We start from the raw sequence: 24,675 nt of genomic DNA on the forward strand, positions 1-24,675 counted from the left end.
GCGCACGCACCACGTCCTCGATATAGCAGGAGTTATAGATGGATCATCCCGCGCTGCGCTGGCGACGGATGGGCTTCGCAGCCGTGCCCAGCTGCTGCCACTGTCCGGATGTACATACGCTGCCTCTGCCATCTCCTCGAGGCTGGTCGACAGCCGTGGACAGCGAACCCCCCGCGCTCGGGGGAAGGCTGACGGCAGCGCACCGTAAGTTCGATGCACACGGTCAGCACGATGTGCTGACAGCCGCAGCGCCGGCGACTGCCATGATCCATCCGCCATGGCCACAGTGCAACGCCTGTGCAGCGGCTGCTTGGAAGATGTGCAGACTATATTTGGCCGCGCATCTCGCACGACTGCCACCGCCGCTGAGCTAGCTATGACTTATTACGCACACGCGCAAATCAATCGCCCTTCGCCCGGCTTCGATCCGGAGGGGAAGCGCAGAAGGCCGCGGGGGCGCGAAGCTGCCAGTGGCCCGGACGCGGTTCATTGAATGCAGGGCATCTCTTCGCTCGCGTACTGCATCGCCTGGCCGTGCCCACACTAGCCTATACATGGCATGGTATGTCGCATAATAGATAGCTGCCATTGCCAGGCTATGTCATCCTATGTCAGCGCCCCTCTCGTACGCGTGCGACGCTCGTAGCCCTAGCGCGAGCGAGATGTCGAGATATCTACGACTATCGCGCAGAAGAGAACCGCGCCGGTAGCGTTCAACACGGCATCACCGTAAGTTTAGCTAACGCGACGTCAGCAGAGCTCGCGGGCAGATCGAAACCGAGAACACGCACGCTCCTAACTCCTGACAGCACCCTCCCCCAAAGATGGCCCCCTCAAGCACCGAGCCCGAGATACAACGAACCGTGATCGCAGGGAACGAGGGTGACAAGCCGTGTGTGCACCCGTGCAACGCCGCTGTGTTCGGAATACGTACAAAACCTCGCCCGCGCCGCGCCCACACACAGTTCGCGAATCGGGGACGCGCGAGCGCGGCAGCAAGCGCTGCTGCGCCCATCCCACTGTCCCACAATATCGTCCGAAGCCCGTCGTGTCGATGTGCCTGATCGGTTTCCAAGGACGCGTACGGCCGTGGGCAAGCATCAACTGTCGGACTCAGACTGCGTTCTTGCCGTTCCAGAGCTCGAGCCGCACGTCGTGCAGTTGGCAGCCCAGTGTGCGAGCCGCGCGCCAAGTGCGGGGGCGCGGCCGGACTGTGCGGCCGGGCGGAGGGGCAGGCGGGGTAACTCACTTTCTAAGCCTCTCTTCCAATAGAACGCCGGAGTCCGGAGAGCACCATTCGATACGTGCACCTCGGCGGGCGCACCGAGCGTTACAGAGCAACGTCAGGCCCGCGCGCGCACTGGCTCAGCAGGCTGACGCGCGCGAGAGGTTCTGGGCACCGGGGCGTGGTCGCTGTGCGCGCTGTGGAGTCAGCGCGACCGCGGTCCAGAGCGCGAGGGTGCCACCAGCCCAGGGCGGACGCACTCCTATTCGCGGCTGCGGGCCAATGGCGCTGCGGAGGGCGTGATACGATTGGGCGCGCGCGCGCGCTCCAGGGCCGCGCGAAACCTTCTTTTTTTCTGCCACAGTTTTGCGCTGTGGCTGGGGGAAATTCCCGGAGAAGACGGGGGCACCTAGAACGCCTGGCGGGATTGGACGTCCGGGCCCGGGCTCCGGCGGAGCACACGGTTGGACGGATGGATGGGATGGATAGGGACGGAGGAGGTCTCGAGACCGCGTTCGGGTGACGGTCGGCGGGGCTGGCATGATGATGAGCTGGCGATACACGAGGCTGGGAGCGCACAAGGTACGATCTGGTACAATGTGCTGGAGTATCGATGGACGCCGGACACGGTGGAGTGCGAGACGTTGTGGAGCGTCTGCGTGAGGCGGCGGTCGAGATCAGGGACGGCGAACGCCGGCCAAAGCGGATTGGCTGGTTGGCGGGAAGTTGTGGAGAAAACGGTCTGGCCCCGGAGGCCCTCGCTGGTCGTCGGTCGAGCGGTCGGAGACGCCCTGGTGGAGATCGGCCGGGCAGGGAAGGCTGTGAGGATGGAATGTTGCCTGGTGTGAGCTCCGGAGGTGCTGGTTGGGTAAAGGCGCAGGCGGGGGCGTCCAGCGCCGGAAGCAGGAACGAACGCGGGTTGGGGGAAGAACGCCGAGCGGGGGCAGTGAAAGGAAGACGCGGTCTGTCAGAAATTTTGGGTGGCACAGCGGCATACAAAGGCCCACAGTCGTCCCAGCGGGTTGCGAGGACGAGCGGGCAGAGATCGGTACGTACGCGGACGACACGCGCTGGATCTCGCGTCTGTGACGGTCGTGACGCGGTGTCGGAGGAGGACCACGAGATTTGCAGACGCGTCGGATGACTTCACAGCAAACTCGCCTTGCCGCCCTCGCTTGGGCGCCCCTATCGATGGTAACCATCCTCCCGATCTGGATTTATCGCGATTATCCAGCCCCAATCTCACTCTCCGACACGGCTATCGCCCCCCGCTGCACGCGGCACCCCCGGCACCACCCAGCGGAGAATGCGCATTGGAAGGCCGCCCTGCTTTATTGCCCTGTCGCACGCGGAATAGTGCGAATATGTGATTGGCTGCCAAGGACAAATTATGTCACTTTCGCCGGAGGGCGCACTGAATTGAGAATTGCTTCAGTCCTCGCCCGGCGTCTCTCCCCCCAGACTCATATAAACCAATCCTCCGCTCGAGCTGGTCTCCTTTTCTACAAGCTTTGCTAGCAACCGTCCTCTCCGTCTCCTACTATCCCGCCCTCTTTCCCCCTCTTCCCCGCACCACTCCCCCATCATCCTAAAGCCATGCCCGGTCTTGTCGCCGATGCCACTCGCATCTGGGAGGCCAACCTCTACTGGCCGCTCCACGCGCAATGCGGGGTATGGGACCCCAAGGGCAAAGGTGTAGACGTCTGGGAGTGCATCCGACCTCGTAAGTCCTCATCGCAGACAGTACTCGCACCACCGACTAACACTTTCTTTGTCCCTGCAGACCAGTCCTCTCCCGGTACTCAGGTGTGTAGCTCTCTCCCGCGCGCGACGTAATGCTTTCGTACACCGTGCTGACCCCGCTTTCAATTAGCCACCAAATAGCCTTTATTGGCGATACGTTGCACGCCGATGATCGACCTCGACGCACTCGCGTTCCCCCCTCTTGGCCCTCGATTTTCCTCCGACGGAACGCGACGCCGTCAGCGGACCATCCCCCCACCCCATCCTACCATATGAGCCACCGCCTATGCCTTCCCCACGAGCACGCGAAGAGCACTCTTCCCTCCCGTCGCTCAGGCGCACTCCGCTCTTCCCTGCGAGCGCTCCCCGCGCTACTCGCCTCCCCCCACGCCGCCGCCCGCGCCTCGCGCGCACACGCCCGGCGTCCCCGCCCGCCCGCGTCGGACGCTTGGCGTGATGTTGGGCACGGATCGCATCCCCCACCTCAACGGATGCGGACGCGCTGGGCCAGGGGAGGGAGAGTGCAGCGCACTAGTGGTGCTGTGCACTGCGCAACGGGCTTCTTTCTCATCACCATCACCGTCCGCCGGCTTCGTATGTTTGTACTTTTGGCACCTTTCTTCGGCGCACTCGCTCGCACACCATCTTCCGGGGCTCTCATCATCCGCTGCATCGTTTTGTTCTGTCCCCCTCTCTCTCTTCTGGCGGACGTGATGGTGCGCTGCGCCGTCGCGTCCTACCCCCCCTCTAATATCTCTATCACTCGTATCTCGTACCTGCGCCTGGTTCGCTCTCTCTAACATCTATTGACTCTCGTCCGTTCCCCCATTGTATCATTGCTCTCGCACCTTACCCATCATCATCCGTAGTATATAGAGTACACCCACAGTCTGTCCTAAATCGCTATTGTAATCGTCTAATGCAGCATCGGTGCCCGACGAACATGTTGCCTGCCCAGCCTTCCCCCAAATGACATGGGCCTCGGACGCGGAGGGGGACGTCGAGCGGACACGCTGAGGTCATGGGAGAAGTGCTATCGGCCCATGCACTAGTGCGGTGACGTCAGCGCCCGCGAACGCGAAGCGGGCGAAGACGAGAAGCCCCGCGTCGACGGGCAGCCGTGGGCGACGGATTCGAGCAGTCCGGACTCGCGCGGCGACGGACCTGAGCCTGGCTCGCTCCTCCTGCAAGCGGCAGCGCGCGGATTTAGCACGCGCATCTCCATCTCTCCCCATCTCCTGAGTCCGCCCCCTGCATCGTGCATGCGCATCATCAGCTGCAGGCCGCAGCTGCACAGGCCGCTGACGAGATGTACGTGTAAGTCTTAGTCTGCGTCTGACGTCCGCGTCCGACCCCGGACGGGTGCTGCGCGCACCTCCAGTCAGTGTCAGGGATAGCGCATAGCGCACACAGCACAAGCTGCGGCTCCCGCACCAGAAAAGCACTCGCAGCCTCAGAACCCTCCCAGAATCCCACCGCGTCCCCCCGCGCGCGGGAGCACTCCCAGAAGCCGCGGAGAGCACTCGCCCGCGCCCGCTTCCCGTCTTCTCAGCAGCTTTGTGTCCCCAGCTCGCCCGACGTTCCTCCTCCGCGGGCGGCACCCGCGGGTCCCCAGCCGCAGTCGTCTGACCGCCGAAGCAGCGTCTTCTTTGCACCCCCGATGTCGAGCGCACGCGCCGCGCTGTCTTCCGCCCCTGCGAAGACCGGGGGCTGGACGCGTGACTGGTGCTATCTGCGTCTTCGCGTCCTTCGCTGCATAGGATTCGCAGGAGGCTCTCATGAAGCTGGGGACACACGCGCGCGGCGAGGCAGGGGATCCGGTATGATATTGCGTGAAAGACGTAAAAATGCATTTCGAACGAGCGGCTCGAGCGAGGGTGAGAGAATACAACACGGTACGGAGAGATGCTAGTGACAGAAGACGGCGGACGCTGATAACACAGTGGTAGGACACATTGGCACATCGATAAACTTCTGCTGGCGAACACCCCCTCTAGAGCTTGTCGTAGTAGGTGTCGAGCGCAGGGATGTCGGGCTGCACACCAGACGTCAGTGATCCTGTCAAACTCAAATGACATTCGGGCATGACGCACCTTGAGACCCTTGCGGATACGAATGCTCCGGACAAGCTCCTCGAGCTTGCTGCCCTTCTCAATGGGCGCTAGAAGCAAAAAATGCGTCAGGGCTGAACTTGCATGATAACGTTTTGGGGGTCCACTCACTTCCGTTCATCAACTCCCAGTGGTCCATGACACACTGAGGGAAGGCCTGGCCAGCGGTATGCGAGCGCAGCTCGCCGTTGAAGCCGAACGACTCCATGACGGGCAGGTACGCCTTGACCGTGAACATGGGCGTGCCGACACGCTGCTCCTCGCTGAAGACCTGACCACGGCGCTTGTTGAGCACCGAGTAGATACCACCGATCGCGTTCTCCGGGCACTGGATCTCGACTGCATAGAGGGAACGCCGTAAGTAATCTGACCAATGCTTTGACATAGATTCCGGTGCTTACCGAGGTAGATGGGCTCCTGGAGACCGGGCTCGGCGAGCAAGCACGCAGCGTAGGTAACACGACGGCACGTGGGGATGAGCTGACCTCCACCACGGTGAATAGCGTCGGTGTGGAGCTAAGGGAAGAAACAAGCAATTAGACATGATCGACAATATGGTTTTACTCGGCTTACCGTAACATCGAGGATGTTAATGCGGACACCACGCATGTTCTCCTCAGCGCAGACACCCTCCTTCGTTGCCCACTGGAAGGCAGCAATGCAAGAGTCCTTGATCTCGTTGAGGTACTGCACACCCTTGGTGACATCAACGAGCAAGTTGGGGCCGGTGGTGTCGGGGCCGAAGCACCAGATCTTACGCGCGTCGGTGACGTCCCAGCCGAACTCGTCGGCCAGCACACGAGCACGGATCTTGTAGTCGTCGCGGGGGTTGACCTTGCCCTTCTCGATGGCCTGGGTGAGCTCCTCGTCGATGGGCTGCGCCTTGGCGTAGAGACGGTTGTGCTTGTTCTGCGACTTCGAGAGGGCAACAATCGAAGACTCGGCCTTGACGGTCTCCTTGTAACCAACGACGGGGTCGGAGATCTTAAGGGGAACACCAGCGTGGTCCTCTTGGAGATCCTACACGCATATAATCAGTATCGAGTGTACTAATGCGTATTTTTCGAGACTGACCTTCAAGCAAATCTCCAAGTGGAGCTCACCAGCACCGGCAACAATGTGCTCACCGGTGTCGGCAATCCATGCCTGGACACAGGGGTCGGACTTCGAGAGACGCTTGAGACCCTCGACGAGCTTGGGCAGATCCGCGGCGTTCTTGACCTCGACGGCGACCTGGACGACGGGGGAAACGGAGAACTTCATGACCTTCATGTTGTGCGCGGTCTCGGACGAGGTGAGGGTTCCGCTCTTGAGCAGGAACTGGTCGATACCGACGAGACCGATGATGTTACCGGCCGGGCAGTCCTCAATGGGCTCGACGTAACGACCCATCATAAGCACGGTGCGCTGCACCGACTTGACGAAGAGGTCGTCCTTCTTGCCCGGGACGTAGTTGGGGCCCTGGATGCGGATCTTGGGGCCGGCACGGACGGTACCGGAGAAGATACGACCGAAGGCGTAGAAGCGACCCTTGTCGGAGGTCGGCACCATCTTGGAGATGTAGCAGACGAGGGGACCCTTGGGGTCGCAGTCACGGATACCGATGGCGGACTCGTCGTCCATGGGACCCTCGTAGAGGGTCTCGACACGGTAGCGCTGGGCGGTCGCGGGCGAGGGGAGGTTGATGACTATCATCTCCAGGAGGGAGTCACCAGCGGGGAGGAACTTCCTCATGATGACCTTGAGAAGGGCCTTGCCCTCGAGGTCACGCTCCTCCTGAGCGAGCTTGATGTCGAGCTTCTCGCACATCGAGGTGGCCGCGTCCTTCTTGAAGTTCATGACGGCGTCGAAGATACGGAAGATGGGGTCGAGGACGAACATGTTGAAGGCACGCTCGAGCGGCTTGCCGTCAGCGTCGGTGCTCTTCGTGGTCCACTTCTTGGTCGCGGGGTTAAAGAAGTTGTCGCCCCAGAGCTTCAACATCATCTTCTCCTTGTCCACACCGAACTTCTTCGAGTAGCGGGCAGCGAACTGGCGGAGAGTGAAGCCCCATCCGTGAAGACCGGAGCCGAAAGCGACGGTACCCTGGTCGGGGTAGACCTGGACGTCACCGAGAGCGGCGTCGTGGTATGTCGAGATGACGACGTTCACGGACTCGATGGTACGCGAGAAGGACTGGAAGAGGTCCTCCTTCGAAACCTGGAGCTCGAGGAGTGCACGGTCGACCTTGTTGATGACAACGACGGGCTTGATACGCTCGGTAAGCGCCTGACGGAGCACCGTCTCGGTCTGCACGCAAACACCCTCAACACAGTCGACGACGACGAGAGCACCGTCCGTGACACGGAGAGCAGCCGTGACCTCCGAGGAGAAATCAACGTGGCCGGGGGAATCGATCAGGTTGATCAGGAACTCGGTACCTAGTAGCGGCGGATATTGATCAGATCCATGAGGCAGCCGACTCGGTAAGATGAATGCTCACCGTCAGTCTTCTGCTTAATCGCGCCGATGTCCTCCTTGTCGACCTCGAAGTACATGGAGATAGCCGTCGACTTAATCGTGATACCACGCTCCTTTTCGTCGTCTCTTGTGTCGGTGAAACGCATGTCACCCGCTTTTGAGCCGGCGATGATACCAGCCTTGGAGACGAGCGAGTCGGTAAGGGTGGACTTTCCGTGGTCGACTGCGGGGAGAGGGAGGTGCCAATGAGCCCGAGCCTACTCCTGAGAAAATCGGAGGGGCGTACCATGAGCAATGACACTCATGTTACGGATGTTGGTCGGGCGGTCCATGAGACCACGGATCTGGTCTGTAGAACAGCAACATCAGCTATCGTGAAACGCTGCACTGAGGACGACCGAGTACTAACCGACGGTGAAGTTACTGCCATCCGCGAATGAAAATTGCGATGAGTACCGAGCACGCAGATCTAGGCGAGAGGATGCAGAACTTACACCATGGTGACTAGATTTTACAGGGGGAAGGAGGGAAAAGGTGTACGGGGCACCGCAGGGTATGCGGTGGAGGTGAGGAGGTGGTAGGAGTCGAGCAAGCTCGCCGGGGTTGCAGAACTCGGCGTGAAGATGTCTGCAAACTTTTGCTGCCCCGCTGGTCCTGCTTATCGATCGCTTTAGGGCCGGCTTGTGTGCCCGTAGCACGTGCCGAGAGTCGCCTGCTCGCTCCCATTGGCGGGCGGCGCCTGTTCCTTGCCCGTTCCTTCTGGCCCGAGCCGGCAGCGCGTTGCGTCTCGCTCCCGTTCGCACTCTCGACTGCTCCGGACTGGACTCTGGATGACTTGCCTTGCTGCTTTTCTATAGGCCTCGTAGCGGATTGTGGCTTGGTAACGCTCCGCTTCTAGTCGACATGCTGCACTCTTTCACTCTCGGAATGGCACCTAGTTTCCAGCGTCACCGGGTCTAGTCATCTATCGTCCAATCTGCGCAGTGTACAATTAGCAGTTGGCGCGAAAGTTTATCGATTTCTCTCGGGGCCGCTCACGCCAGTCAAGATGACCTTGCTCAGTGCTAACACCGACCACCTAACGTTCCGCCACGCCTCCGGCCTCCTTCACAGCTCTCCGCATCTATCCTCAGCCGTTCCGTGCGCGTACTCAGACAGTCCAACGGCCGGGTCTAAATTCCACCTACCATGAGCCGCTCGCAGTTCCACCCTCTCCAGTTCAATGAGCGGACGGGCGAGCCGTTCTTGCGCCTCCCCAGCCCGCACGATAATATCATCATCACCACATCGCGTATGAGCGACGCCGCCACGGTCATCGCGAACATGAACAGTCCCGCGGTCTATAACTGGCTCGACGGTCCGCCCTTCCCATACCACGCGGAGCACGCCGACTCGTGGCTGGAGTATGTGAAGAAGGATACAGACGCGGCGTTCGAGGAGCTAGAACGCGCGCAGATCGAGCATCCAGACGAGCCCCGACTCGTGGTCAATAGCTGCCCAGTCCGTATCATCAGAGAGGTGCATGAGGATGGGACGGATGTGCTGCTGGGCGACGTCATGTTCGTCCGAGAGCGTTGGCCGGAGGTCCTGGACAATGAGGCGAAGGAAGCCCTCTCGAAGCCCAACGCGGAAAAGCCGGCCGGCGATCCAGAGATCATCTGGTGCATCGGCGGTACGAGCTCATTCAGCGTCGTGTATTTATGAGTGCGGCTGAACGTGTACGTAGATTACATCGCGCCTTCCCACCAAGGCAAGGGAATCATGACGGCCGCGATCAAGACCCTGATGAACGAGTGGTGGATCCCTCGCATGGGTGTGCGCCAGATACGCGCCGAGACGTTCGACGACAACGTCGGTAGCAGGAAGGTCTTCGAAAAGCTGGGGTTCGTCTACGAGAAGACGGTGCCGCTGGAGAACAAGTTCTTGAACTCGGGCAGGAAGATTAGCGGGATGGACATTCTATGGTGGCGGGCCGAGTAGGACGTGGCTCGGTGGCGTTTCGGGTGGTGTGGCGTTCCTGCGGCTTGTATTAGGTATCAACGTGCTTGTGTGTGTACGCATGGGGAAATGAAGCATCTAGTCATGGTAGATGATGGAGCTTGATGCGAGCAGTTGTGTGCGTGTACAAGCGACTAAAGCCCAGTGACTTGTTTGGCCAGAAAAGGTCGCTGCGATGCTGAGTTCTGTCAGCCTTTTCCGCAAACAATCCCACCGTTGTCTGCCCAATCGGTCTGCATAACAACGACTCGCGAATAGAGCGAGCTGATGACAACGCACCCTGCATCTTCTGCTCACCATCGCCAAACAAAAGGAAGGTTCGGCGGGAGTAGGAGGGGAAGCCCTGTCGGCGGGACGGGAGGGTCGAGCCTGGCCATATGCGGCGGCTCCGCTAGGCACGCGTTCGTCATCCATGTCTTTCTCCCAGTTCTACCCCCTGCAGCGGCACCCCAACACCGGCGAGCCATACCTCCGCCTCCCCGAACCGTTCGACCGCATCATCATTACCCCGCCGCGGAGAGAAGACGTACCTCACATTGTCGCAATACTGAACGCGGAGGCCGTGAAGAAGTGGCTCGATGGGCTGGCCTTTCCGTACCTGGAGTGCCACGGGCAGGAGTGGGTGGCGCAGACGAAGGAGAAGTCGGACGTGGTGATGCACGAGTTGCGCGTTGCCGAAGAAGAGCAACCGCGAGGGCCGCTCGCAGCGGTTAGCGGCTGCCCGGTCAGTTGCTTGAGGGGCGAGATGGACGACGGAACGGACGTGTATCTCGGCGCAATCGAGTTCAGTCGGTGCAACTTCCCGGACGTGCGGGATAAGAAGGAGCAAGAGCGCCTAGTCGCCAGGAACGAGAGCAGGAGGAGAGGCGATCCCAGTATAGTGTGGTGTGTAGGCTGTGAGTAACACGGGGACAACGTCTGAACGCACCTCTGAACTCAAACTTGCCCCCAGATTATCTGACCGTGCCGCTGCATGGCCAGGGGATTATGAGCTGCGCGCTGAACATGCTCATGCGATTGTGGGTTGTTCCAAGAATGGGGGCGCGGGTTGTGCGGGCAGAGACGATCATTGGGAACCGGGGGAGCCGGCGAGTGCTGGAGAAGCTGGGGTTCGGGATCTGCGACACGGTCAGGGTGCAGAAGGTGACGAGTGCGGGCGAGTGGATAGAGGGCTTTCATGTACTCTGGTGGCGGCAGAGCGAAGAGGGAGGGGACAGCGCCGGGGTGTCTGAGCTGTAGCGATGTGGCTGTAAAGAAGGCAGTGGGCGGTCTCCGAACCATGTCAGGATTGGATATTCGGCAGAAACGGATGCTATGATGTCTGCCTCCACCCAGACTGGATTTCGCAGCAAAAAACAGAACAAGGGGCGGGTGGTGCGAAGACAGGGACCGCCAAGTGCGCAGTGTGCACAGGACGGGGGTCGGCGTGGCGCAGCAGAGGCGCAGAGAATGACAGTGGAGAGCAGTACGCCGGGCGCCTGTGAGTCTGCAGTCGGATGGTCGTCACGGTGCTCCGCCTGAGGAAGCTCGTCGGACACAGCCTTCGTTCGTGTCCGAGCTCTACTCCCCGCAGTCCCCTCCTCCATCTCTCATCTTCCTTCCCTATCCCCCATCCCTTTTTCCTCTTCTACACACCCATCGGTTTCTCTACCTTTGCTGCACGATGGGTCTCCTGCGCCCTGCGACCCCAGGCTTTCTTGTCACCCTCATCGCGACCATCCTTCTAGCTGTGGTCTCCTTCAATGTCCCCATCATCAAGTCTGTCTATTTCCTCAAGGCCTCGGTCACAGTAGATGGCAGCACCGAGTCTGTCACCTTTGGAACACTGGGATACTGCTTAACATTGCCTAACGGTACGACATGTTCGAAACCATCGGTGGGATACCAGCTTGGTGAGTCTTACGCTGCAAGCCCCTTCAGTCCGAGCTATAGCATCCCTCTTCAGACGTAAACGCCCTCCTGGGCGACAACACTATCATCAAAATCCCCAGCGTGCTTGTCAAATGGGTCACCTACGCACTCGTCCTTCACATCGTTGCACTCGTGCTCGCTGGCATCTCCTCAGTCTTCGGTCTTCTCGCCCACGTCCGCGAGATGTCCATGACCTACTGCAGCACCTGCATCTCCGGATTCTCCGCGACCATCGCCATGACGGCCTTCATCTTCGACCTCGTCCTCTTCTTCCTCACCAAGTCGCGCGTGAACAATGTTTCGGGCGGACACGCCGAGATGGGCATCTCTATCTGGTTGACGCTCGCTGCTTTCCTCCTGCTCTTCTTCGCCGGATGCTTCTACGGACTCGGCAGATGCTGCATCAGCCGCCGGCCATCCGGCCGCGGTCGTGACAGGGAGGAACGTCCCGGACCCGACGGCCAGTACTCGGACCAGATGCGTCTGGAGGCGGTGAAAGCAGAGGCAGACAGGAAGGCCCGCCAGGCTGCGGGCAAGACTGAAGTTGGTCTCCCGGCTTTCCAGGAATACGAGCGCCAGCCGTTGACCTCGAAGTCTGACGAGCAGTTCATCGAGGAGGGTGGCGAAGTCCTCCCGTACAACCCGAACCAGCCGTCCGGCGGCGCTGGCCTCGGCGCCGGGACCGCAGCCTACTCTCGCCAGGCGAACCAGGCGCCGTCGCGCTATGCTGGCGGATACGCTCAGGCAACACCTGGCACGCGCGCGGTGGATGACTACTACAACGCCCCGGCTCAGCCCAAGAACACTTATCCTTCGAGGCAAGGCAGCGGGCACACTCAAGGCACGTCTGCATACGCCCAAAGCACATACGCAGACCCCTACGCCCTTCCCCCTGGTGCGGCACCCGCAGCAGCCGCTGTTGGTGCGTCGTACCTCAACAGTGCACCCTACGGCCAGTACGGTCACCAGCAACAACCGACCGCGCAATCGTACAGCCACCCCGCTCGCGGTTCCTCATGTGAGTATCAAGTGAAATCAAAGTGTAGAAATGATCGCTAACGGCACTACAGACCACTCTGCCGTCACCCACCAGCAATACGCCTCCGACTACCAGAACCCCCCTGCCGATCCATTCGCCGCGCAGCCGCCTCCAATGCCGCAGTCGAACTTTAGCGCGGACGTATACAACGCCACATCGTACATGAACGCCAGCCCAGCCTCGCCACCGCCGAGCGGTGGCTCCGGCACGAACCCGTACCGTGCGCAGAGCTCATACGTTCCGCCGCTCGCGCCTCCAGAGCGCAACTACACGCTCGGTGGCGGCGGATACGGCTCGAACGTCGTCCCCGCGCCCAGCACATCTCCCTATCCGCAGTACGGCGGACCGTCCCCAGCGCCGAGCGCGCCGTCAACATACAGTGGATCCACGGCGTACACATCGGCACCCGCACCGATAAACACGAACGTGTCCGGGGGAATGAGTCAGCCGACGAGCCCAAGGGGTCCCCGCGGACCGAACCCGTCGATGCCTGCGCCGATCGTCGAGTCGCCGGTGCAGGAGCACGCGGAGCACGAAGATGCACCGCCCATGTACGACGCCGCGACGTCGCAGCCCCCAGGGCAGTGGGGCGCGAAGCGGTAGAGGCCTGGCGGAGGGGCCATCGACAGACAGATTTGCTTAACCTATTTACGGACATTCACGATGCGCACGATACGATCAGGTCACCCCCTTCTACCTTGCAGACCCCTTCGACTCTTCTCAGCTCTGCAGGCTTCGCGCACGCTCGCCGTGCACCCGGACACTCTTGCCACCTCCCGTACACTATGTCGTAATTATTCTTCCAATCGACCTTGGGCGTTCGTTACTTGTGTAAGGATGTACAATAGGATGCACGTTCTGCCTTCCAAGCGCGAGTTTACATAGGGGTGTATTCCAGGTGCTATGCTCGACTGATACATTGTGTCTTGTCCGCAGTACGTCTCGGACCGAGGCGTATTTTCATGGCATAGATGAATTCGAGCATTAGAGCTCGTCTTTTGCAGGGCCCCATATGCTGTGAGGGGTGGGGGGAGTGGAGGAGAGCAGCATGGCAAGGAAGTCGTGCACGATATCCGCCGCTGCGATACCGGTGATCTCAGCTGTAAGTGTCCCAATGTCAGCCTTCAATTAGCGTAACATGGTGAAGGGCTTGACTGACCGTTGTCGTACGCAGGCGAGACCTCAACGATGTCGGCACCGCTGCACAAGGAAATCATTTCTCAGCAACCGTCAAACCTGAAGACGAGGACGAGGAGGAGTGTGTACTGACACGAAGTTGAGCCCAGCAAGGCCCCGGATGATGCGCTTGACTTCACGCGTCGTCCACCCACCCGCCTCGGGCGTCCCGGTGGCGGGCGCGAGTCCAGGGTCAATCACGTCGATGTCAAGACTAGCAGTGTTAAACAGACAGACGTCAGCTCTCTATACACTCGCGGGAGACGTGTGGCTACCGTACCTGAGGTACACGGGCGAGTCGCCGACGCGCTCGCGGATGCGCTTGATGATCGCCAAGACGCCATAGTCGTCGATGTCGTCCGTGGAGATCAGCTGGAAGCCGACGGCCTCGTCGTTCTCGAGGTCCGCGATGCCCGCGAGCTTGCAGCGGATGCCGGCGTGGATGCTCGTGTTCGTCATGAGACCCTCCTCGCGCGCGAGGTAGAAGAAGGTGCCGTGCGTGACGCGCGACTGCTCCGTGCTCGTGCCCGGGTATGCGGGCCAGGTGTCGAGGTGCGCGTCGAAGTGGATGACGGACACGGGGCCGTAGACCTTGTTGAGCGAGCGCAGGATTGGGAGCACGATCGTGTGGTCGCCTCCGAGGCTGAAATGCGAGTATCATGTTAGCTAGATGCGTCATCTCATATATAGAGGCTTCCGTTCAGGCTGCATACCTGACGATGCGCGGGTGCTGCTTGCCGTCTAGTGCCAGACGCTGGGTCACTGAAGTGAGTGCGGTTGATTCGTCGCTGGCCACCGGGCGGGAAAGAAGCGTGTCGTAGGCCACCTCCATTTGGTCGACCGCCAGGGCATTGTCGAACGGGCTGACGGGGACCTGGTGTTTACAAACGTTATAAGCACGTCTAGGCCTGCTATTAAGCATAAACATGTCCATACATCACCGCAGTCAATGATCTTCGAGCCAAGCTCGTAGGGGTTGTTCTTCCACGAGAGGGTGTATCCCCGCTGCTCGCGCTGCCGCCTGCTGCCGGAGCGGATAGCAAACGGTCCAAAGCGCGCTCCCGGACGGTATGTCACCGCGGTGTCGAAGGGCATCCCCAGCACGGCGACGTCGAACACCGCACTGTCATCTTCCAAGCAGAGCGAGTAGGGGAGATGCGAGAAGGAGAGCGGCCCAGAGAAGGTCTGGTCGATCTGTTTGCCATACTTCTCTGTCCAGGTAGGAGAGCCATTGGAGCCAGACTTGGATGCGAAGTCATGGGCGTCGAACAACGGTGCCTGTTCGTCGTGTCCGTGCTGGTGAGACCACGCAGAAGGCGCGCCCACGAGGAGGGCGAGAGAGACAAGACGGAGCAACTTGAACATCGGGAGAGAGATCTGAGGATGGTCCGCCGCAGGTGTCGTCTCAAGTTGTGCTCTGTGGGTGTCTGGAGGGCGACGCTACGTCTATTTGACTTTAAGTCTGTGGCCAGGGCGTTGGGTATATATTCAACAGGAGTCAGAGCTGTATCGCGGCAGCTGGGGTTGACGATAGGCAAGACTTGCAAGCGGCCGCGGCGGGCACCCGCGCGTCGCACCATGAGCGTCTGACTCGATCAAATGATCGTAAGTTCTCCCAATCCGCTTGAATTCAGCCACTTCTTACAGCTAGTCCTGAAAATGATGAGACAGGTGACAGAACCTTTTTTCGCAAGAGATGTCACAAAGGTTCCAGCAAGTCTTCCGAGCCAATCTTCCGAGCCATAGGCGCCCAGATGCTTGCCACCTTTCGAGGTTGTCATAGCAGATCATGTACAATAATGAGGAATGAAACACCCTCAATACCTTGCGAGAGCTTGTAATGTTCCCTTGTACGAATTTCAGAATTTTAAGCTTTTTGATTTAGCGGGGGTGGGCATGGAAGGGGCCCGCCAGAGCCAAGACTCACTTCCGACTGCGCTATGTGCTTCAGTTTAGAACGAACGCCTCCATGAAAAATAGAGGACGTCAGAAACACGGAGCGTAATTGATACAAAATCAAGAACTGATGCTCAGCCACGAAAACCTTTAAAAAGTCGATGAAAGGCTGCGAGAGCACGGGCGCTTATGACTTGGAAGATGCGTCGGAAGATACGTCGGAAGATGCAAACCTGCTCGGAGCCCGAAAAAGTTCTGTCACCTGTCTCATCATTTTCAGGACCAGCTGTAATGCTACGCTCAGAGATAGGATATTTTACAGGGGGCGTATATATACAACAACCAAACCAATGTGATACAGTGAATCCAAGAAGACCCAACTTCAGCTGAGGGATGAAACAACGGTCACTGAGACGGCATCCCCGTGCGGTGCTTCGAAATCCGCAGAGGCAAGAACTCCCACTGCCTCCGCGCCTTCGCCTGCTCGCTCGCGTTTGCAGCCTCTTCCGCAGTGAGTGCGATGACCTTGACGGGGCGCAGGGGCTCCAGCGAATCGTCGATCTCCTCCGCCTCGTTACGGTCCTGCTCGGCGAGATCGTTCTCCGTCAGGTCGATTTCGCCGTCGAAGACCTGGTCTGGCGTGGCCTTGGAGCCCGCCTTGCCAAAGAGTGAAAGAGAGGTCGTGTACGCGGAGTTGAGGAGTGCAGAGGCGTTGTCGATTATGGTGGGAGGCTGACGGACGGGGACCGAGGTCAGGTAGTACGTCTTCTCCTTCCATGCCCCGGAGCTGCTGTCCCTTCGAGAGGCGGAGAAGGACGGGTCACTCGCGAAGACCACGGTTATCTCCTTTGTCTCAGGATGGTAGACGAAGCGCGGGAGCGTGTGGGAGTACACGTTCGGGAACGGGTACGAGACTGGTCTGCGGTGGCGCAGGACGAGCTTCTCCTCTACGGCATACAATGTGAGATCTTCGACAAGTGTGGTGATTGTGAAACGTACTCTCAACATCAATAGCATGTCCGGAGTGTCTGGACGACAGTGCACCAGATATGTCGATGAAGAAGACCTGTACGAGTTCAAGGTATGTACATCATCGTAGAAATACTGGTGGATACTAACCTGATTATTGCTATCTGGTCGTCTCATCGCTGCCGGATGGATATGAGCTACATTCTACCACACAGGGCTTTCGAGACTGACATTCGACCTGGGAGGTTTCGGTGGCAGGCCAGAGGATAACCTCTGTCCCATCCTCCAGGTGTCCCTGAGCGACGTCGAGGAGCCGACCTGTTCCGAAGGACCGCAGCATGAAGTAGCCCTGCGGAAAGCCATAGGAGTTCAGTTCGACAGCAAGTGGGACAACAGTGTCGGTTGCGGGGAGCTGCATCTCGTTCTTGGGCTCATCTGCGTCGTCGCCTGTGATGACCATTGAGAATGATCCGTAGGATTATTCGGCTTATCATCCCGTGCAGGATTTCCACCTTTTCACGGCCGTGGCTGTACCTCTTGCGCGTCCAGTTTTCACACGCCTCTACATATGGGAATAATCCGCGTGGCATCCACGTGTCTCCCCTCAACGCAGCGGTGTCGCTGCCAGCGACTGAGCATCAGGCTTAGTGTGCTGCCCGTATCTCTACTTACGGTGAGACTCATATCGAGACATCGCTGCTCGCAAGGCTCAGAGAGCCAGGGCTTCTTGGGGGTGTAAAACCTATCAATTCCAAATCATTCAAGTCACATTCACGAGCAAAAAAACTACAAACCGCTGCGACGTATCAGCTGGGCTTTCGAGCTTGGCCGCATATCACGCAATTAGTATCACTCCGACACGCCTCTCCCCCAATTTGAGGGATCATTCTCAGCGGGTGTGCGGGGACCGCAGCGCCTTACTTAGCCCACGTTCTTATAGCTGGTGGGCGGAGGCAAGCAGGTAGCAGAGGCTGTGTTACAGCCACTGGCAGTCTGGCACCTTCCGCGCCAAGACTCGAGTCTCTATTCGGGTAGGCTGCGCACACAATTGAAACTCACTGGCGTTCGGCACGGCCTTGTGTTTGTCAAGGAACTGTAACAACTAGGACTGCAACAACTGTGATTCCAAAGCGACGACGGCCTGAACAAAAGCATACTAATACAATTACAACTATCCATAGAGCAGCTCCCCCAATACGCCCATACAGAGCGGGTTGTAAGATGCCTACCTCTAGAATACCTCCTCCTCGGACGTGTCCATGCTGTCTCCCTCAGCTTCGAAGGCCCCAGGCATGCCGGATCGCTGGGCACGGCGTCGCGCGCGGTCCGAACGTTCCGCCCTCTCCTGTGCAACCCAGTCCTCCAGACCGCCTTTGAGCTTCGACATCCCTTTGAACTATAGCAGCGCTAGTGAGCTGGAGATCATCGCAGACGCAAGCAAAACGCACCTCGTGCCTAGCGATGACACTGCCTTCTGACATACCCCAGCGGCGACCCAGCCATCCTGTGCTCATAAGAATAGGTTGCTGTGGCGTCCGTGTAAGAAGGGGGACCTCAAATATATCACCCACGACTTACCTGTGAATGCCAACTGACGTCCCTTACACATGGCTGAACGCGGGAAGGGGTGATATCCGCGGGATCGGCACCAGTCGGGTCCAGCGCCATTGGCAAGGTATATGACCGATCGAGCACCTCCACGACCCGTCCGTCCAAAGACCAGATCTAATGCGCAGAGTGAGTGAGAGGATAGATAGTCAGTGTTGCGTACTGGCTTACATGTATCCTTCCATCAGACGAGCCGGAATAGATGTACTGCTGGCCGGTGGTCTCCGCAGGACTGAAATGACACCGGATGAGGGTGCGCAGGACCTCGTGGCCGGTGAACTTCATGACACTGCAATCGAGCGGGTGGGCCTTGTGTCTGGGCTGGGGGTAGCTTTCTGCTCTGTAGTCGAAGTGTGGAACGCCGTAGTGCTGCTTCGCGACGCTCTCGAAGTCGCTGTTACTTCTCATCATGCGCAAATCCCAAAGCCGGAGGATTTGGTCTTTGCCGTTCGAGATCACGTAGCGGCCGTCACCCTTTGCAGAAACGTATGTGATGCCCTCGGTGTGGCCGATGAGCACACCTGAGGGTTTTCTCGTGTCCGCTAATGATCGACGATCCCTATAGCAGGTTCAATGAATGGTCCGGCCGCATATATTTGCCTGCATACCAGACTTTGACGAAGGTGTCGTCTGAGGCGCTGATGAGGACGTTCCCAGACGCTGTATCGGCCCAACAACAGCTGTTGACATCGTCTGAATGTGCAGCAATCTTGACCGTACGCTTGTCGGCCACCAGGTCATAGACTGGATATGTATCAGTGTATATTGTCCTCGGATCGGAATGGTAACATACCAAATATCATACTACTGCCACCCGCAATGACCTCCTTGCCATCGGCGGAAAACTTGCAGCTCCAGATACCAAAGTGGTCTTCTTCGTCATAGTCATTCCATCCACGACGTCGCGCCGGGGCCGGATCCTTGAAGGATATGGGTACCTGCTCCGTGGACGCATCGAGCGTGGATGTCATGTATACTGTACTAGACTGACAGAGAGGTGAGTCGTTGTATAGAATAGGAGGCGACGTGTGTTCTTACTATTGACGCATAAATCATTCTAGAGGTCGAGGGTTAGTATACGTACAGATTTGGACGATAGCGAAACCTTACCGCTGGTTGTCGGGGCTCAGATGTGAGTCCGTGATTGTCCAGCGTCCGGGGGCTGCCTGAATGGTCTTGATGACCTCCATTGTCGTCGTATGGCCATCGTCGTATTCTTGTCGCGGGAGCCTGGCGGCTCTCTGTGTCTTGAATGGTGCCTTGGTATCATACACATGAAGCCGGAAATCTATACGCAATTTGTGAGATACTGTCAACGAGCCTGCAATATAAAGCTTACTTCTGACACACGTGTAGTAGAAAGCAGAGTCTGGTAGGATTGTGTTAGCTGCCCATCGGCGCACAGTTGTCGTAATGACATACCGGACGAGTACTGGCCGACGTAGGCGTTAGCAGGGTACGATGCCACGGCTGTACCACTTGAGTTGGGCAATATTTCCTTTTGGACGTGTCGCGTTAGACGTACTCATGGGTTATATAGAGTATGTGCGCACACTTGCGATATCCTCCTTATACGTGGGTCGTGCGCTCAAACCTCGATTGAAGAGACTGCGCGTCACGTTCTTGCGTCCACTCCGTGCATTCACTTGATGCCTGACTCTTCCAAACTCGCCGTTCAAGAGGAGAGATAGGCCCTGCTCTGTGGGCTCTGTGATCTTCGGCCACCAGTTTCGCGAACGGTCAAAGCGAGCGTAATGAGGGCCAGTGCCGAGGTAGTTCACTTCTGCTTCTTCATCGTCATCTTCTTCAACGTAGTCCGGGTCGTCATCATCATCCTCTAGTTCTTCATTCAAAAGCTCAGCGGTACGGGAGCCAGCGCCCCCGGCGCCGAAGATGGCCATGAGACGCTGTAGGTCTTCTATGGAAAGGGTAGCAGAGATGCGCTCCCCATCGCTGCGTGTGGTTTGCACGCCCTGTAGCTCTAAGATGGCTTGAATTGGTTTGCATGAGCCGATAGGTCAATCTGAAGAACTTCATGACATACCGTCAAGAATCCGCTGTAACCTTTCCCGGCCACCAGTTGTGTCTGCGTCGGCAAACAGTTCTTGCAGGTGCAACGGCTGGTGCCCCTCCTCATGTTGGGTATCCTGGTCGCGGTCCATGGCGTCTTAGACACAGGCAGTATAGAGCTCACCGCGGACGGTGAGAGAAGGAGGGTATATGCGCTTTAGATAGAACATCCGACCGGCACTGCTGAGCAAGCATATGCATCACCTTCCGCTACCGCCGAGACGACCCCGCATTCGCCACCTCCCCACCCTTATCTAATCTACGAACCTTCGTGGGAGTAGGGCAGATCTCCGACACGGATTCCGACAAGCTCCGCCCGGAAAGAGTGGTTAGACGCCACCATACCTAGCTAGGCTGTGGTTGGGGTCTGCATTTCGCAAAGTCCACCTTCGCTTTGCTCCATTAACATATCTCTCGCTGTGTCTCCCCGCCACTCGTATATGCTGTTGTCATGATCGACCCCCTCCAGATTACGGCCGACGAGGTCAATTGCTTGATATATGCGTACTTCAGAGACAGCGGTGCGCGCCCACAACCTCCCGACTTTGTCGCCGCACCACTCATTCTTTATCCAGGTTTTCAACACAGCGCGTTCGTCTTGCGCGCAGAGTCCCACATCGAGCACTCACAACACTTTCGGAAGCATGTGCCACGTGGAGAGCTGATCGAGCTTCTCAGCAAGGCTTTGCTGTTCTCCGAGGTGGAGGCCCACTGGAGAGGCGACAGCATGAAACTCTCGTGTCAGAACCCTTTCAGTATCTTGGAACGTCACGTCTGCTCCGAACCATCTCGTAATGCCCCGCCCCCGCCGCCCCCACATGCTTCGGGCAGCAACGTACCCAACGGTGGCCCTTTGTCTCACCGCCATTCACCTTTGGACAACTCCCTGAAGCGGAAAGCCAGTGGAACTCCGACACGAGATGAGGCCTCGAAGGAGAAACGTGCGAAGACCAGTTCGCCTATCGAAGTAGACGTAGACGTGGGGTCGGGGCCTTCCGTAGAATGTAGGTTGCCCCGTCATGTATCTTGGCTATTCCCAATAGACCGACGTGTTCCCTTTCAAGCTCTGCATGCTGGTCCTCATACGACATCTACCGGTACGGGCAGCGCATCTGCGGCTGCAACAGCGACCCACGAAGCAGATGAGCCCATTCTTCCTGAAACGGCAGAGAAGACCAAACGCAAACAACTGCAAGTGTTAAAGGCTCACAAGGCCGAGGTTTGTGTCTAGTATGATCATACACATGCGGCCATCTGATATTCTCTAGGTATTTGTCTGCTCCTGGAACCCTGTCGACAAAACACTTTTGGCGTCTGGGTTCGTTGCATCTTTCAGTTCTTTAGTAATAGCTAGGGGCTCACCTTACTTACAGCTCGCGGGACAGCGTAGTACACCTCTGGAGCGTCCCAGTTGCTGATAAATACGGATATATGCCTTCACAAGTCGACCCCCCGCGCACATGCACGTTTACCCCGAATCAGGAATCAGGGGACCTCACATCCCTTGACTGGTCCAAAGATGGCACTCTTCTTGCTATCGGCTGTTACGACTCAGTCCTTCGCATCTGCGATGCAAATGGCAAACTCTATTTCAGCCACGCCCAACACGATGTAAGCTCGAATGAGCTCAACCTCGGTTTCCCTCTGCTGACTGCTTGTTGAGAAGGGGCCTATATTCGCGGCACGCTTCTCTCCGGGAGGGCGATGGCTTGCCAGCGCAAGTTTGGATGGATCTGCCTGCATTTGGGACGTGAAGGGGAAACGGTTACACCGGCAATTCAGCGCGCATGAAAGTATGTCACCCAAGTACATTGTGGCGGAGCGCGTGCTGACGAGCACATTGCAGAATGTTGTCTCGATGTCGACTGGCTAACCGAATCAGTGTTCGCAACTAGCGGCTCAGACGGTCTGGTGAAGATCATGAACGTCGACAATCCCACACCATTGAAGACGCTCGTGTAAGTGGTATACTACGGTGAGATATTTCATATCTCACCGTGCAACCCTAGCGGCCACACAGGCGAAGTCAATCAGCTCAGGGTCAACATCCCTCGGACCAAGCTGGCTTCTTGTTCCGACGACAAAACTGCTCGCATCTGGAATATTCAAGATATAGTCTACGGCCGTGAGCCTGACGACCGTGTCATGACCCTAGCGGGCCACAAGGGGCAGGTCAGCAACCTGGTTTGGCAACCATGCACAGCTGAGCTCGAGCACGAACTTCTTGTCACGTCAGTATGCATCCCATGCAGAAAGTGCATCATGCTCACGCCTTGCACCATGCAGATCATCCTTCGACCGCTCTGCAAGGCTGTGGGACACCGTTACAGGCCAATGTCTTCGAGTGTACAATGATCACAAGAAACACGTCTATAATCTGGCATTCAGTCCGGACGGTCGGCTGTTCGCTTCCGCCGGAGGAGATGGCTGGATATACATATACGATGCGCGGGTGAGTAGTAGACGATGGGTTGAAAATTTATATGCTATACTCAGCTTATGAATGATACTGCAGACCAGAAGGAAGCGGTGGTCGTACAACGCCAGCAAAAGCGGTATCTTCGAGTTATCGTGGCAACTGTCCGACTTCGCGAACAGGATAGCTATGGCGCTGGAGGACCATTCTGTTGTCGTGATAGATGCCATGGCAGTGCCCGAGCTACAGTAATTTGTTCCCCTCTCGATGGACGCATGGTGGTGTATGGTATGATATATGTACAGCCCTTAATTTTGCTCTCGTCGTTGACGTTATTCCACGCTGGTACCCTGCTCCTGTACATGTATTTATCCTTCACCTATGTTTTTGTGCCCGATACTAGTATAGCTTGTACCGTAGTTATGTTGTCTCAAGGTTGTCGTTTGCTGCAAATGCCCGCGTTCGGAATGGCTGCATTTCTGCGACGTTCCGGGCTCCGCGGTTCTGGAGAGATCGTGAAGTGCCGCGCCGGGCGGCCGCGAGTCTAGCGCCGTATACATATGTCATCGCCGTTTGGCCACCCACCTCTCTCTACCTGCACGTTCTCTCTCGCCCGCTCGGACACACCCACTCTCTGCTATACGTTCTTCTAATATTCTGCAATGCTTCGCATAGGCTTCGTCTCCGCTGCCCGCCCTCTCGCGAGCTCTGCCTTCTCACAGGCAGCCCGGAATCCGCAGATGGCCAGCTTCCGCCTTTACAGCAGCCTCCGGCCAAACGTCCTGGGCTCCTTCAAACGATCACCGCTCTCGCCGTCCTTCTTCACGCGACAGTCGCGAACTTTCATCACCGACGCGAACCCTGTGGTCTACAAGCCGTCCCAGGCGGAATCATGGAAGCGGTTTGGAATCACTGCCGTGAGTACCCGCGGTGCCCCCTTCGAGGCCGAAGTACGTTGCTCAACTCTTACGATCAATGTAGGCTACTGTTGCGGGCACAATTGTGGGAGTGAACGTGTTCCTCAACCGGGAAACGCGCGACGGCCTCTCTGCAGCTGAGCAGTCGTACCTGCACCAGAGCTTCCAGTACACCGGTGGAGGGCTCGCCATTACTGCCATTGTCGCCCGGACACTGTTCAAGAATGGCTTCGCCTTCCGTCTTATGTCGGCGAACCCGTGGGTCGTGCTCGGTGTCAGCCTGGTCGGTTCCATTGGGACGATGATGGGAGCTATGTACACTCCCCCAGAGAACACTGTCTTGAAGCATGCCTTCTGGCTGGTAAGTGCCCAGTGCTGGTAGCAGTAGAGGGCATACGTACTTACAGTGCGCAGGGCTTCAACGCTTGCCAAGCGGCTACCCTTAGCCCGCTCTTCTTCTTCAGCCCCGCCATCCTGTCGCGTGCCGCGCTCTACACCTGCGGTGTTGTCGGCTCGCTGTCCTACGTTGGCGCGACCGCCAAGTGAGTTTGTGCCATTGTCCAAGATTTGCTCGTCACTGACCGGGACTGTCAGGAACGACACCTACCTGTACATGGGTGGTCCTCTTCTCGCTGGCGTAACGGTTGTCGCTCTGAGCTCGCTTGCTCCTATGGCCCTTCCCCTCGGCATGCGTGGACTGGCTATTACTGAGGCTATCTCCCTGTACGGCGGTCTTGCGGTATTCAGCGGCTTTGTCCTCTACGAGTGCGTGCTCCTTCTATTGACCTAACGGGTATTTACATGCTGATCCCTCCCTGCAGCACCCAGAAAATCTTGCGCAATGCCCGGTTGGCTGAGGCAGGCAAGATTGCCAATGACCCCCTGAAGGAGTCGATTGCCCTCCAGTTGGACATGATCAACATCTTGTGAGCACATATACCTCCATCCCTGAATGCAGAACACTCAACCCTTGCAGCATCCGAATGGTACAGATTCTTGCCCAGCAGCAGTCGCGGAAGTGAGCGAGAGTCATCACGCCTTCTTGTATCGATCGTAGCACATTTGTAACAGGCTTTCGTATTGCATTCCGACCCCTGTAATTAGTATATATGTTTGCATCAACATCACTCTCCAAA

The 24,675-nt window shown here is 58.0% G+C and overlaps 9 protein-coding genes across 9 annotated transcripts; 6 read left to right on the top strand and 3 right to left on the bottom strand.

Annotated features, from left to right (window-relative positions):
* The first annotated feature begins 585 nt into the window (after positions 1-585).
* Positions 586-1,174, top strand: TRAVEDRAFT_25454 (uncharacterized protein). Its single transcript, XM_008033620.1, has 2 exons — positions 586-739; positions 792-1,174. The coding sequence occupies exon 2, from the start codon at positions 825-827 to the stop codon at positions 1,062-1,064; it is 240 nt and encodes a 79-aa protein (XP_008031811.1). The 5' UTR covers positions 586-739; positions 792-824; the 3' UTR covers positions 1,065-1,174.
* A 1,600-nt stretch (positions 1,175-2,774) lies between these two features.
* Positions 2,775-3,861, top strand: TRAVEDRAFT_25455 (uncharacterized protein). Its single transcript, XM_008033621.1, has 3 exons — positions 2,775-2,948; positions 3,009-3,031; positions 3,099-3,861. The coding sequence occupies exons 1-3, from the start codon at positions 2,822-2,824 to the stop codon at positions 3,138-3,140; spliced, it is 192 nt and encodes a 63-aa protein (XP_008031812.1). The 5' UTR covers positions 2,775-2,821; the 3' UTR covers positions 3,141-3,861.
* A 915-nt stretch (positions 3,862-4,776) lies between these two features.
* Positions 4,777-8,126, bottom strand: TRAVEDRAFT_138745 (eukaryotic translation elongation factor 2). The gene is made up of 10 exons (XM_008034571.1): positions 8,034-8,126; positions 7,949-7,962; positions 7,826-7,888; positions 7,562-7,762; positions 6,154-7,499; positions 5,653-6,099; positions 5,481-5,595; positions 5,191-5,418; positions 5,062-5,129; positions 4,777-5,003 (listed from the first exon to the last, which is right to left on the bottom strand). The coding sequence occupies exons 1-10, from the start codon at positions 8,036-8,038 to the stop codon at positions 4,962-4,964; spliced, it is 2,529 nt and encodes an 842-aa protein (XP_008032762.1). The 5' UTR covers positions 8,039-8,126; the 3' UTR covers positions 4,777-4,961.
* A 501-nt stretch (positions 8,127-8,627) lies between these two features.
* TRAVEDRAFT_55191 (uncharacterized protein) lies at positions 8,628-9,727 on the top strand. The gene is made up of 2 exons (XM_008034168.1): positions 8,628-9,211; positions 9,266-9,727. Exons 1-2 carry the CDS (start codon positions 8,728-8,730, stop codon positions 9,517-9,519), a joined length of 738 nt encoding a protein of 245 aa, XP_008032359.1. The 5' UTR covers positions 8,628-8,727; the 3' UTR covers positions 9,520-9,727.
* A 208-nt stretch (positions 9,728-9,935) lies between these two features.
* TRAVEDRAFT_55192 (uncharacterized protein) lies at positions 9,936-10,855 on the top strand (the record flags this gene model as incomplete). The annotated part of the gene is made up of 3 exons (XM_008034169.1): positions 9,936-10,433; positions 10,490-10,665; positions 10,841-10,855. The coding sequence occupies exons 1-3, from the start codon at positions 9,950-9,952 to the stop codon at positions 10,853-10,855; spliced, it is 675 nt and encodes a 224-aa protein (XP_008032360.1). The 5' UTR covers positions 9,936-9,949.
* A 286-nt stretch (positions 10,856-11,141) lies between these two features.
* Positions 11,142-15,184, bottom strand: TRAVEDRAFT_138755 (Arginase/deacetylase). Its single transcript, XM_008034572.1, has 8 exons — positions 14,600-15,184; positions 14,377-14,537; positions 13,944-14,306; positions 13,758-13,877; positions 13,647-13,687; positions 12,519-13,587; positions 11,483-12,466; positions 11,142-11,429 (listed from the first exon to the last, which is right to left on the bottom strand). Exons 1-6 carry the CDS (start codon positions 15,026-15,028, stop codon positions 13,472-13,474), a joined length of 1,230 nt encoding a protein of 409 aa, XP_008032763.1. The 5' UTR covers positions 15,029-15,184; the 3' UTR covers positions 11,142-11,429; positions 11,483-12,466; positions 12,519-13,471.
* Positions 15,185-15,964: 780 nt separating this feature from the next.
* Positions 15,965-20,037, bottom strand: TRAVEDRAFT_108826 (WD40 repeat-like protein; the record flags this gene model as incomplete). Its single annotated transcript, XM_008034573.1, has 15 exons — positions 15,965-16,506; positions 16,559-16,625; positions 16,679-16,707; positions 16,760-16,952; positions 17,769-17,924; positions 17,977-18,054; positions 18,107-18,253; positions 18,308-18,695; positions 18,745-18,880; positions 18,930-19,122; positions 19,175-19,193; positions 19,247-19,424; positions 19,476-19,505; positions 19,559-19,634; positions 19,690-20,037. 15 exons carry the CDS (start codon positions 20,035-20,037, stop codon positions 15,965-15,967), a joined length of 2,580 nt encoding a protein of 859 aa, XP_008032764.1.
* Positions 20,038-20,657: 620 nt separating this feature from the next.
* On the top strand, positions 20,658-22,874 carry TRAVEDRAFT_111157 (WD40 repeat-like protein; the record flags this gene model as incomplete). The annotated part of the gene is made up of 10 exons (XM_008034574.1): positions 20,658-20,727; positions 20,782-21,210; positions 21,271-21,425; positions 21,475-21,524; positions 21,580-21,817; positions 21,870-21,999; positions 22,053-22,164; positions 22,216-22,437; positions 22,493-22,676; positions 22,734-22,874. The coding sequence occupies 10 exons, from the start codon at positions 20,658-20,660 to the stop codon at positions 22,872-22,874; spliced, it is 1,731 nt and encodes a 576-aa protein (XP_008032765.1).
* Positions 22,875-23,232: 358 nt separating this feature from the next.
* Positions 23,233-24,672, top strand: TRAVEDRAFT_138765 (Bax inhibitor family protein). Its single transcript, XM_008034575.1, has 6 exons — positions 23,233-23,539; positions 23,604-23,900; positions 23,954-24,081; positions 24,134-24,304; positions 24,361-24,465; positions 24,516-24,672. Exons 1-6 carry the CDS (start codon positions 23,285-23,287, stop codon positions 24,559-24,561), a joined length of 1,002 nt encoding a protein of 333 aa, XP_008032766.1. The 5' UTR covers positions 23,233-23,284; the 3' UTR covers positions 24,562-24,672.
* Positions 24,673-24,675: the final 3 nt, after the last annotated feature.

This window comes from Trametes versicolor (assembly GCF_000271585.1).
Source record: "Trametes versicolor FP-101664 SS1 unplaced genomic scaffold TRAVEscaffold_1, whole genome shotgun sequence".
NCBI lineage: Eukaryota > Fungi > Basidiomycota > Agaricomycetes > Polyporales > Polyporaceae > Trametes > Trametes versicolor.